A 12,690-nucleotide genomic window follows, 5' to 3' on the forward strand; every position below is an offset into this window, starting at 1 on the left:
AATTTGTACAGTGAAATGTCTAAGACTGAGAAGGCAGTATCACCGAAACAGACCACTTTTTTTTAGTGAACTCCTCTTCCACATTTTCAAAGGTGTAAAAATCATCACCAGACTGACCCTGTCATCATAGATTATCCATATCCATTCACGAACAGTGAATATCTTTTTAGACTTAGCAGGTCTCTTTGTGTTCAAAGGGGCATGGCGAGATGGAGGAGAATCAAGTGCAACAGTGCCAAGGCAGTGAATAATTTTCTACAACATTCTCTAACACTGACTCTGGGTTCTCTTCATTCCTAACTATGTCCAAATCTGCCTTTTGTCAGGCCACTTTTGTGCTTGAAATGGAACTAGAGTCTGATGCAGTGGTGATCCTGTAGAGAACTGGTAATTGATTGATGCTGATTGTCCACTGTAAAATACAAGATAGAGTTGAAGAGGCAGGCAGATATGCATTCTAAAGGTCTATCGATGCTAGAAAATCCCCCCAAATTTTTTATGTAAAATGTTTTAAACCATAAGAACAAGTTGATAATCTTCTGATCCAGAATCGGACAAACTCTTCCATGATTTGGGAACTGTGAAAAGAAACCTTGAAAACATTTTCCTAGCGGAACAGAGAAAATAACCCCTTGAGACAACAGCCAGAGAGCAGCAAGAAATTCTAACCACCATGATGGGGAAGAAGACAAGTTGGAAAGCACAAAGTGGGAAGGTGGCAGTTAGTAGTCCCTGGAAACAATTCTCCGAATATAGGAGTTTGGTATTTTCAGGGACCCGCGAGCTGACAGATGTCACCCAGTATGAGAAGTGGGGGTGTCCCATCACTGTTGAGGACTTAGCATCAGTCTTGGAAGGCCATCTTTTCCTATGGATGTATGTTCATGTCTTAGACTTGGCATTGGAAGACAGAGGAATGAAATGCCAATCTCTGAAGTAGATTTACTGGCTCTGACACAAACCTTTTCTGCGGGTGGAGTACCCTTAACCCCTTTGAGCTAACTGATGTATTTATGCAATGAGGAACCAAACAAGCATTTGCCTTCAAAGGGCCACAATGGTTCAAGGCTTTTCTTGCATGGGAGTACAGCTGACCAGCTACCAGGGGTACTTACAACCTCCTTAGCAATGGAAGAGGAGGGGGGATGCCTCTGTGTTAAGCACTTGTAGGCTGAAGTAACTACTGCCATTAACCACTTTACCTCCAGAAGATTTACTCTCCTTCATGATCAGGACATTGTTTTGCTATATGGCACTGCACTAATTTAACAGACAATTATGTGGTTAATGCAACACTGTACACAAATTAAATTTGTATCATTATTTTCACACAAATAGAGCTTTCTTTTGTTGGTTTTTAAACATCACTGGCTTTTTATTTTTTGCGCTAAAAATGAATAAAAACCGAAAAATTAAAAAAAAAAACAAAACAATGTTTTTCACTTTTTGCTATAAAATATACCCCACAAATAATAAAAAAAAGTTTAGTCATAAATTTAGGCCAAAATGTATTCTGCTACGTCTTTGGTAAAAAAAATCCAAATAAGTGTATATTAATTGGTTTGCGTGAACATTATAACATCTACAAATGGCGATATATATAGTGGAATTTTAATTTTTTTATACTAGTAATGGAGGCAATCAGCTACTTATAGTGGGACTGCAGTGGGCATTCTGACACTAAATGACACTGGGTGGGAACTGTCACTGACATCTCCAGAGACACTAATACAGTGATCAGTGGTAATAAAAAGCATTGATCTATGTACTGACACTGGGTAGGAGGGAGTTAACATTTGGGGTGATCAAAAGGTTAGCTGTGTACCGTTTTATGCTTACTGTGTGCTGTTTTCTATCTCTCTGCTTTGCAGAGAGATCAAAAGCAGCATTTCTACACTGACAGGACAGAGATCTGTGTTTACACTCTGATCTCTTCCCTCTCTACTGCTCTGCCGATCACCGAGTCCCGGCCATGAATCGTTGGCTGGGGACCCTGTGATTGAAATCTCTGAGTGCCAGTGACAGCTGAGTAGGGCAGTGCGTGTCCCCTACCCAAAACTGTTAAATTCACGTATATTTACGTGATTTTGCATAGAGCGGCCGCCCTGTAACAGTATATCTGCTATAGGGCGGTCTTAAAGTGGTTAATGTGCCCTCACAGAAATAATCCAGGAGACATTGCCGGTCCAAAGTTCCTGCAAAGAGATAGAGGAGGCGGCAGAACACACAGGTACATTTATTCCTTTAAGAATGAGGCAGCACAGGCAACACTCAGACACGTAGGCAACATGGCGCCACACTAGGCATGCCTGGAGAACCTAAATGGCAACAAATTTTCAGTTGGAACCTCTGGCCATCCTGGTTCCTGCCACAACCATTGGGTGAAACCGGTTCCAATGTACCCAAGAGGGATATCTGGACATGGGCACCATGGGCTGAATGTTTAAAGGGCTTCCGCCATTGTATTAACTTGTCAGTTGCAGAATAAACAGGAAAGTATTCCCTTCCTGGCTTTGCCCACCACAATGGGCATAACACTTCAGGAGTCTTTAGGGACAGGGCTCTGCCCCAGGCAGACCATGGTCCTGGACCTGTAAAGCACAGTGGCTGCTAACTCTATTGCAAAGCAAAGGCAGGTCATGCGTCTTCCACTGGGGAGACCAGGTAGAGCCCTTAAAGCTCTGTTGAGAAGTCCATCAATCCAAAAGCTGCATGAGAAGCTGCAGTGGCAATGATGCAACCTACTACTACTGTACAACTAGGAAACACACTTTTATTGAGAATGCTAGACCTACAGCAGGTCTAATAACAGTCAACAAATATTGTTTTAATATCAACATTCTAGTGAGAGATTTCTACTTATTGTTATAAAGCAGATTATAGTTGACACAATACATTTCAAAGTTATTATGAAATGCATTTGCCCGAAATATCCTGATAGTGAGCCAGGAGTGCAATCTGAAGTGCTTATTCTGTGCTGTATTGAAATAATGTTACCTTCGTTCTACTGTACTTTTCATTTTGCTTATCTTGGCTTCATGTCTTTCAATATCCACGCCAAAAAAGACAAGAAAGAAATAGCCATGATCTGATCTGATCTCACTGGAATGCATAAAATTTAAAGGAACAATGCGCACAAATATTATTTATTGTTCCTATTAATATTGTTCCTATTTGTCATAAAAAAAGAAAATCATTGTACTTATGGTTTCTGCTTTCTAAATATATAGAGAAGTTTGAAAGGAGAACATACTAACCTAGTAGATGGCACTTACAGAATCTGATTCATAAACAAAGGAAACATGATTACGTTACCCTTAGTAATCAGTCTACTTCTGCTGCAGCTGAATCCATGGATCCTTTTGTTTTTCAAAACGCACTATTCATTCCAAGGGAAACACTGGTGAAGTTTTATGGTTTTACTGGAAAAAGCCAAACCATATGTCCTTGTCTTGGAAACATTTATATGTATACTGTTTTGGCAACTTTACTGTGCATTCCTACTGTATAACATTTAATGTGAACGGTTTGACATGAACACATTCACTGGTGTGAAACATTGTACCACACAGAAATTTGCTTGCATTTTGGTTCAGTTGGTGCTCAGGATCACATTACATCAGCATATTCTAATATGGGCAGTTGAGGCAGTCCCTTGGGCTGGCCTTCCAGTGTACAGTAACCACAGCAGTATTCATGATCAGCCCTCACAATGCTCCCACCCTTCCCCCTCACACAAGTCACTTTGCTGTGTTAATCATTGGTGTTGCAAGTGATAAACTTCCCAGGCAGTTGCTATCGCCACACCTTACTGCATGGTCTTTTTACAGAAATGCATTCACAGTGGTGGAAAATTGGAAAGTGAATATTAGCCCTGCCTTCTGTGACGACTGTCAACCAAACATCAATATAACAACTGGGGCAAAGAATATTCCAATGAACACCAGACAGTGTTGTCATTCAGCAATTAGGACCAGTAAACATTAACACCCCATCTTATGAGACAGGAGGTCAAATAGGGTTACCAAAGCTGGCCATAGATGGATTGAAATTCGGCTGGTTTAGCAGAAACCAGCTAAATTTCAATCCATCTATGGCTGGTCCTGTTTGAGAGCAGTCGATCAATAGAATGGTTTTTCCTGGAAAACTTTAGTTCGGTCATCACTGCAGCCAAAAAAATACAAATTGAGAAAAGCTGTACTAAACTATTGGACACAAACCTTTGAATTATATTTTTCATGCATTCATACAGACTTGTAGGGAGGAATAAAAGCAATACACAAACTTAAGCTTGCCATACATGGCTCAGTTTCTGTTCTCTCAGCCAGTGGGCTAAGCAAAAGAAAAAACTGATCCGATTCCACCATCCACACAATCGAGGTGGATGAAGGGAATCCTCCAACTCAAGGACATATGGTTTTGGCTGTTACCAACAAAACTATACTTTCAATTTGAGGATATGAGGACATGGTAGGGCTCGCAGTTTTTTTTCAGAACAGCAATAGGTAAGATTCTCCCATTCACCACAATTGTGTGGATGGAGGAATTGGGTCAGTTTTTTTTGCTCAGCCCACTGGCTGAGTGAACAAAAAACTGAGCCATGTATGGCCAGTTTAAGTTTGTGCATTACTTTTATTCCACCTAACAAGTCTGCATGAATGCATGACAAACATAACTGAAAGGTTTGTGTCCCCGAGTTAGGTATAGCTTTTCTCAAGTTGTATTTTTTTCTGTCCTTTCTCCTACCTTTCCTTCAAATTTTATATATATTTTCTGCTGAACTTACATTCCTGGGCTTTCCTTGCATTATGCAAAATCAGGTCACATTTTGTATATATTAGTTGCCAATATGCTTTCTTTTATACATGAACTCATGACAAATAGTATTGGTGCTTGTTGTATAATCTTTTAAAATGTGTTTTGATGGCAAATATGGCAACCCTGGGGGCATTCTTTAAACACTGTACAGAAGGCCCCAGAAATCTAATTTGCTACATGTGACTGGCTCGCTGATTTTCTCCAAAGTCTTTATTACTTTGGTGATAATGAATGTTCATGCACTAAAGAGGGCAGTTGGTGATGCAAGCACATTTCGAACAACCTCAGAGAAAAAACAGACACTCTCTTACACTTTTAACTCTAACTTTAACACTTCCATTGAGAAGGGAGGGACCAAGTTTACAGAGCTGTGGGATGGCAACTTTGGCTTTTCTTCAGGAGATTAACACTGATTGGAAAAGATTTTCCAAAACTTATTGATTACATATCCCACAGAATGGTTAGCTAGGGTTTTCTGAAGGTGTCAAAGATGCCTGCTCAATTCAGATACTTTTCGATAGATTGAAAGTCACTCCTCCCATGTCTATAGGTACCCCAAAACTCCTGTCTTTTTAATAGGACTGATGTTTGTTGTTTCATTACCGAGACTGCTTAGATCGTTATAATGAAGAGAGACCCAGTTAGCTTTCATTTTGAAGATAAGAGGACAGGGTAGGGCTTGCAGCAGTGTTCTACAGAACAGCAACAAATAAGCATCCGCAATGTTTGCTAAAATCCTTGCAATGTATAGGGGATAGTTTTCTTTCTAAAAAAAAACGTACCCGTCACAAGCCTAAATCAGGTGCAGTACACATAGTAAGAATAAACATATTTAGTCTGCACTTACTACCCTTTGTTCTTTTGTGATGACAATCTTTTTTAAAGTCCTTTAATGTTGTATACATATGAAAAAAGATTATCTAAAAACTGAACTGTAGGTGTAAGAAAAAAAGCACTGTCATGCCGTTAACTCCCCTGTTATTTGTGAAATCTTGCTCTTTGTAATTAAAAATTCTTGGTCTACACAATTAAAAAATGGCATCAAGCCCCTTAGAAGTTATGAAAAACCTGGTCTCCTGTAATTCGGCGTGTGGCTGCCTCAGTGTGTCTCTAAGTGCTAGTCCAAGGGAGGGCTCACTGCAAAGGTCCACGGCCCTGGCATGTGAAGTTGCTGTATTTGAGGAGGTTACTCTTTCCAGGTTTGCTTAAACTCTGCCTAGGCCAAGCAGCCAAGTGGGGGAGGATGGTGTTACTGTGTTTCTCATTTGTTCCTAACCTCCCAGTGGGGGCTGGTAGGTGTAACTAACACTGCATTGAGGTGTTGGCAAAGCACTAATCAGCACACTACCACAATTAGCAAACTTTGACCTAAAAAACTAGACTATTGCTTATGTATGTGACTTTCCTTTCTGTGCACCCTCTCCAGCATCACATACTCACCTTTCCTTTGCTCCCCCTATGGTCTCATTTGACTTCTGTAAGTGGAGCTTACAGAGGGCTGAGAACTATGTTCCTTCCCCATGTGACAAGGCTGGGCCAATTAAATTATCAAGCACCAGTGCTGACACTTTAGAAACAGGAGGAGTGACTCACATGTTTTACCAAACCTGAAGGTTGTTTCCTTTACTCCCAGCATTTGAATAAAGCACCGAGGAGCAAAGGAAAGTTGAGTATATAATGCTGAGGAGGAAGGCGTTAAAACACACCTGTTGTTTTACCCTAAATGGGCAGAGCACAAGTTTGGTTTAAAGTGTTTAGCCTAAAAACAAAAAATGTAATACATTTCAGCTTACTGGCCCTTAGTTATAGTGACTGCATTAGTTTTCTTTTTTTCAGGCTTTTTTCACTTTATTTTCACATGAAGATACTGCCTGCAACACGCTTCCTGCCCCTAGAGAGACAATGTTACTCAGTGTACTGTATCTATTGAGGAACTGGGTTTTCACCTTGCTCTCCTGATTTGGATCAAAAACACCTTGTCTTCCGCTTTTTTTTTTTCCATTACATGCAAGGGGATTTTGAACTTCACAGAAGATGGCTGAGAAAGCTGATACTTTAGTATACAGGAAGTTACAAGGATTCAAGATTTCTGTAATTGTGTAAAATGTACCAATGCATCCACTACATCAAAGAACTAGTAAGCTGCAATATATTGCATTATTGTTTAGATATACTGGAGGTCTGAGAGGTACAAAGCTGCAACAGTCACTGCTGATCAGGAGAGGAATAGCCCAAGCTTGATGTATGCTTCACTGCGCAGTTACAAGAGTTGAAGGATCCCCATGTTCCATGTTCCAGAGTCGGTAGAATTCTGTGAAATCCACATAAGGCTCCACACGACCATCTTCATCTGGCTGAAGAGAGGTAGATGGGCGAGAGCGGAAGAGGCCACCATCTGAGCTGGAACTGCTGCTCTGAGTATGCGTGTTGGTGGACTGAAGCGTAGCACTTGGCGATTGCCTTGATAAAAAATGGTAACAGATGGTAAAAATGTTAGATGGAGAAAACATAAAAGACAGAATAGCATCATAAAATGTGAACAAAATGAGTAACAAAGTCAAGAACATGCAGAATTTTATTTTACTACCATAAAGAGATACCATCATTCCTGTATAGAAAATAAAATTTATGCCTGCTAAACCAAATCAGCACCATTTTACCTACATCTCTTTTTAATATTCACTCTAAACAAGACTTAAAGCTGAACTCTGAGTAAAAAGATAAATCTACAGTTAAAATACATGCATATGAACTGATCTACTCTACCTGTCATCATGCCCAGGTCCTAGACCACTACAGTAGTGGTAAAAAGTTTGGTCAAGCAACACATCCCCTATCTGCTGAATAGATAATTTGGATTTAGCAGAAAATGTATACATTATATAGGGCGCGCTTGCTGGAGCCCAACCTCTGTAGCTGTAAGATAAAGGTGCCGGATGGATATCAGGGATGGATGGATGGGAGCAGTAACATTGAGGCAGCTCTTCTTGGAGTGGAAGCAAGGCTCTAATGCAGTAATAAGAAAAAGAGAGGAAGGCGCCTCTAAGTGCAGTATTGACAATTTATTAAGTAAACAATGGAAAATTTGCACTTACAAGATAAACGGTTAAAAAGACTCATCGTGTGGTAATTAGATCCAGGTGGAACATCCAGCCGTCCAGCAGCAAACTATGCCTATAGGATCAGGAAGTAGAGTCCAGGATGTGCCTGTGCATCAAAAATGATGCTTGGAGAGCAGAGTCAGATGTGGCAGGTGAAGGGGGCGGTAATGCATTTCGGAGCATGCTCAATAGGCTCCTTCTTCAGACCTCTACCTTATTGAGGTTTGAAGAAGGAGCCTATTGAGCATGCTCCGAAATGACTCTGCTCTCCAAGCATAATTTGTAATGCACAGGCACATCCTGGACTCTACGTCCTGATCCTATAGGCATAGTTTGCTGCTGGACGGCTGGATGTCCCACCTGGATCTAATCACCACACGATGAGTCTTTTTAACCGTTTATCTTGTAAGTGCAAATTTTCCATTGTTTACTTAATAAATTGTCAATACTGCACTTAGAGGCGCCTTCCTCTCTTTTTCTAATTTGGATTTAGCACACTGCTCTCTCCTGTCAGCATGTGGACTGAGGCAGAGCCTGACTGGCCCTTCTTCTCTGAAAGGGGATTACAGAAGGCTGATTTTATAGCTGAATTTTGGGCAAATAGTGTTACCTGTAAACATTGGTGCTTACATACCTTAATATAAAATGCTTGTTTTTTTTTTTCTTTCCCCACTGTGCCCTTATTTGAGAAATCCAGGGTGTATTTTTAAAATCAGGGCTTCATTCCTTGTAATATTCGTGTAGCAAGACCGATGGCTAATATGCAGTGTATCCCCTGGCCACCAGTCTTGTCCCTGCTCTGCTTTAGTACTTTAAAGCGATCAGTGATGTAATTGCATCCCTGTTAGCTGTACTGGAAGGACTCAGGAGTCTGAGACTTCTGGTCTGAACCACCCACAGTGCGCATCAGGATAGTGGTTGGCTATGTGGGTGTGCCTGAGATAGAGTCCTCAGGACCAACTCCACTCTTCCTCCCCTCCTCCACAGATTCGCTGCACATGCTGCCTCTCATTTCCTGCATTTTGCTTTGCATCATGGGAAATGTAGCCCTGTTTTCCAGCTCGGATGTTTAGTGCAGCAAGAAAGTCCTCCTCCTGGTGCTAGAAAGGAGCACTCTTTCCAAGGATCTCAGGATGTCACTGGGACTGAAAATAGATTACAAAAAAAGGCAACATGATTTAAACTGTGTTAGCAATTTAACACCGCTTGGGGAGAGTGATCTGCATTTGCAAAGTTAGCTAGATCCTGCAGTTCATCTTTAAGATAACTTTAGGTACTTACACAAGAGTTAAAGTGGGGCAGTACAACAGCTAAATGGTTAGCACTTCTGCCTGGCAGTACTAAGGTTGCTGGTTCGAATCACAAGAATGGCACCACCTGCCTGGAGTTTGCATGTTTTCCCTGTGCCTGCGTGGGTTAACTTCAGGTACTCCGGTTTCCTCCCACACTCCAAAGACATGTTGGCAGGTTAATTGGCCCTAGTATGTGTATGTATGAATGTGAGTTAAGGACCTTAGACTGTACGCCCCTAATCTATTGGGACTGATCTGAATGTACAATATATATGTAAAGCGTTGCGTAAATTGATGGCGCTATATAAGTACCTGTAATAAATAAAATAAACATCTGAAATGAAAAATGAACAACGTATATCCCCCTATTGTGTGTGTTTGCCCCAATCCAAAGCACCTAGGTGTGGCTCCTATTTGATCTCTCCTCTGCTATCTGCACAAGTCACTTCTGACAGGTTATCTCAACAGCACAGAATGTAGGAGATGATCCCCCACTCTAGCACATGGAAAGTGATTGGCAGCCTCAAATGTTTGTGTTTCCCTATGAGACTGTATAGAGGGAGGTATGTCCATTCCATCCACTCATATCTCAGATTACACTCATCTCTGTGGTGTGCAGTATATGACACCAGAACCCTGCCCCTGGAGCTGAGAAAAAGCCTTTAATCCGTGTGTTTTAGAAGGCTGAAGAGAAGTGCTAAAGGTGAACAGGTACAACTTATGTGGAAGGGTTGGTTTCATCTCTGTGTATCACATGTGGCTAGTCACTTTAGTGGGTATAAGCAGGGGTTTATAACCACTATTTTGTAATGTATATACAACTACTACTGTTTTTTTTTTTATTTCTGCTAATTCAGCTTTAAACTATCTTGGAACTCCTCCACACCTACAATACTATGATCTGTACATGCTGAGTCACAAATATGAAGAAAAAGAAGTAAAGCAACTTTATTCTCAAGTTACCAAATGCTTATTACACACAATGGCAAAATTATTAGTGTTTATTTTTAAACACAAAGTATTTCTAAAAGGATAGATCTGTGTTTGGGTGCAGTTTACTGCCAGGTCTGATAAATCAAGCTTGGCCTATTACAGTTGGCAACTGTGGGGAAAGGTATAGTCGATACACCTAGCAGTCGAGCAACCCCTTTCCTACACTGCCCAGAGTGGAAAAATCTGTTCTGGATGGAGGTGCTCATTTTAAAAATAAATGTATATATCCCTGTACAGCCACTGGATTGCTTTCATCTGAAAGTAGATGTTGCCTTGTGACATTTACACATTTCAAAAACACACCACTGCTGACAACATGAAATAAGTCAGTGGCAGCAAATGAGTTAAACATGATATAAGTATAAAAAAAAAAAATACCTGTTGATGTGCCAGAAGTATAGTATGCTCATACCTCCCTCCTTGACACAACACAGCTTTGTCTCCATAACCCTTTTGTGCATGGGCAGAGAGCATGAAGTTATCAGCTCACAGGACTTCTGGCTAAATCAACAGGTCATTTTTGCACTTTTCAAAATATAATAAATATGGTATATGTAGCAGACCAAAAGGAAGCAAATGGACCTCAATTAGGTATTTCAATCACTTTCTAGATTATTAGAGCTGACTTTGAGCTTATTAAAGAGAATATATTTCTTACAGAAAGCTATTGGATTTCAAAGTGGTTCTAAAGGTTCTGTGTCTATGGATGCAGACAGGGTGGCTGGGGATAGAGCCCACATGGGTGCCCCCATGAAAAGCGGTTTTCTATGGGGGAACCCACTGAAGAGGGGCCAGGAGCACCGGCGTGGGACCCAGGAAGAGGACCGGGGCTGCTCTGTGCAAAATCATTGCACAGAGCAGGTTAGTATAAAATGTTTGTCATTTTAATTTTAAAAACAAAAAACAAAGCTTTAATATCACTTTAAGGTTGTGCCATAATACCACATTTTACCAGCAGGTTGTATTTCAGCTAAAATCTTTAAATGAAATTGCAATTGCCAGTCCTGGAAAAACCCAGGAGCTTTAAGGGGGATGGACACAACCATTTTACTCCACTGAAGGTTGTGGATTTTCTTGAAAATAATATTTATATGTAGCTAACTGGATATCAGAATGTGAATAAAAAAAAATGACTAAATGGTATATAGAATAATTCTTGGATGGAACATTATTACATAGCTTGGACCGATGTAACTATGTATTTATCATAACTGTCCGGTGACCCTGGAAGCTGGAAATCAATGAAGTAGAAGCCACTACTTTAGTGATCTCCACTTACTTCCGGGTGCTGTGCTGAGCAGCCAACCTTCACCACTTTCTCCAATCAGAGATTGCTTTGCATTCATTCAGAAGATGCAAACCATTCTCTGAATGGTACAGCACTACCTGCACTAAAGCCACAAAAACATAATATTCTATAAAGTATGTACCACTCATATAAGATTTCAATGTGCAAAACCGCAACCTCAAACCTACATTCAATAATCTCCGATGATGTCCATATAAAGTGCATAAAATCAGTCTACAAATTATATATCACACCCCATATTGTAATAAAAATGCAATATGTTCAAAAAGGTGCAATAAATCAACATCCCCTAATACTCATATAAAGTGCAGGAAATACCTCACTGATATCCTTATAAAAAGCATAAAATCAATCTGAAAAAAATATATGTAACATCCCCCTGCAAAAAAAAAAAAAGTGCAATATGCTAGGAAAGAGCAACGAATATACAATAATGTGCACATAAAGTGCAACAATTGATGTGCAAATCACCATATACAAACTTATTTCATATATAATTCCTATAAGCTGTAGTGTCCATAAAATGTATAACACAGTCCACCAGTGCAAAGTAAACTTCTAAATCTTTTTGCAACGCCCCTACACTAATGCTCTTCCATCACCGAATGAATTGAATAAACTCACCAGAGCGATATGCTGGTCAAATCATAGACCAGCAAAAACAAATGTTGCTCTGGGAGTAACGCTCTGCAGTCTCGTGATCTTATTGCCTCGGGCTTCTTGGAACAGCACTCTCGTAACTTTAGATCGCACAAAAGGAAAAAGAAGAGGGGGGCTTTCATAGCTTAAAACCATCAGACTCATTTATTAAAAAAAACTTAATAAATTAACACTCATAAGTTTTACCACTGACACAACTGTAAAAGCATAAGCATGTGACAGGTGGTCTCCGGCCCTGAACCCAAACCGCAAGATCAACGTCCGCTGTGCGTGGTGATGTCACCTCCAAGCCCCACCCTACACATTTCGTCACTTGACGTCCTCTTGGAGCGGAAGGCCTTCTTTTCCTTTTGAGCGCATGAAAGTTACGAGTGATTTGACCAGCATATCACTTGGGTGAGTTTATTCAATTCATTAGGTGGTGGAAGAGCATTAATGTAGGGGTGTTACAAGAAGATTCAGAAGTTTACTTTGCACTGGTGGACTGTTTTATACATTTTATGGACACTACAGTTTA

At 40.4% G+C, this 12,690-nt stretch overlaps 1 protein-coding gene across 1 annotated transcript in view; it reads right to left on the reverse strand.

Annotated features, from left to right (window-relative positions):
- Positions 1-5,013: 5,013 nt before the first annotated feature.
- Positions 5,014-12,690, reverse strand: part of TAB1 (TGF-beta activated kinase 1 (MAP3K7) binding protein 1) — a 145,302-nt gene continuing 137,625 nt past the window's right edge. The window contains exon 11 of the mRNA XM_089674287.1: positions 5,014-7,278. Within this exon, the coding sequence (XP_089530413.1) occupies positions 7,068-7,278 (211 nt within the window). The 3' untranslated portion in view covers positions 5,014-7,067. The remainder of the gene's footprint in view (positions 7,279-12,690) is intronic.

Source organism: Staurois parvus, unplaced genomic scaffold (genome assembly GCF_062004578.1).
Source record: "Staurois parvus isolate SC_StPar_1 unplaced genomic scaffold, SC_StPar_1.0 ptg000149l, whole genome shotgun sequence".
Classification (NCBI taxonomy): domain Eukaryota; kingdom Metazoa; phylum Chordata; class Amphibia; order Anura; family Ranidae; genus Staurois; species Staurois parvus.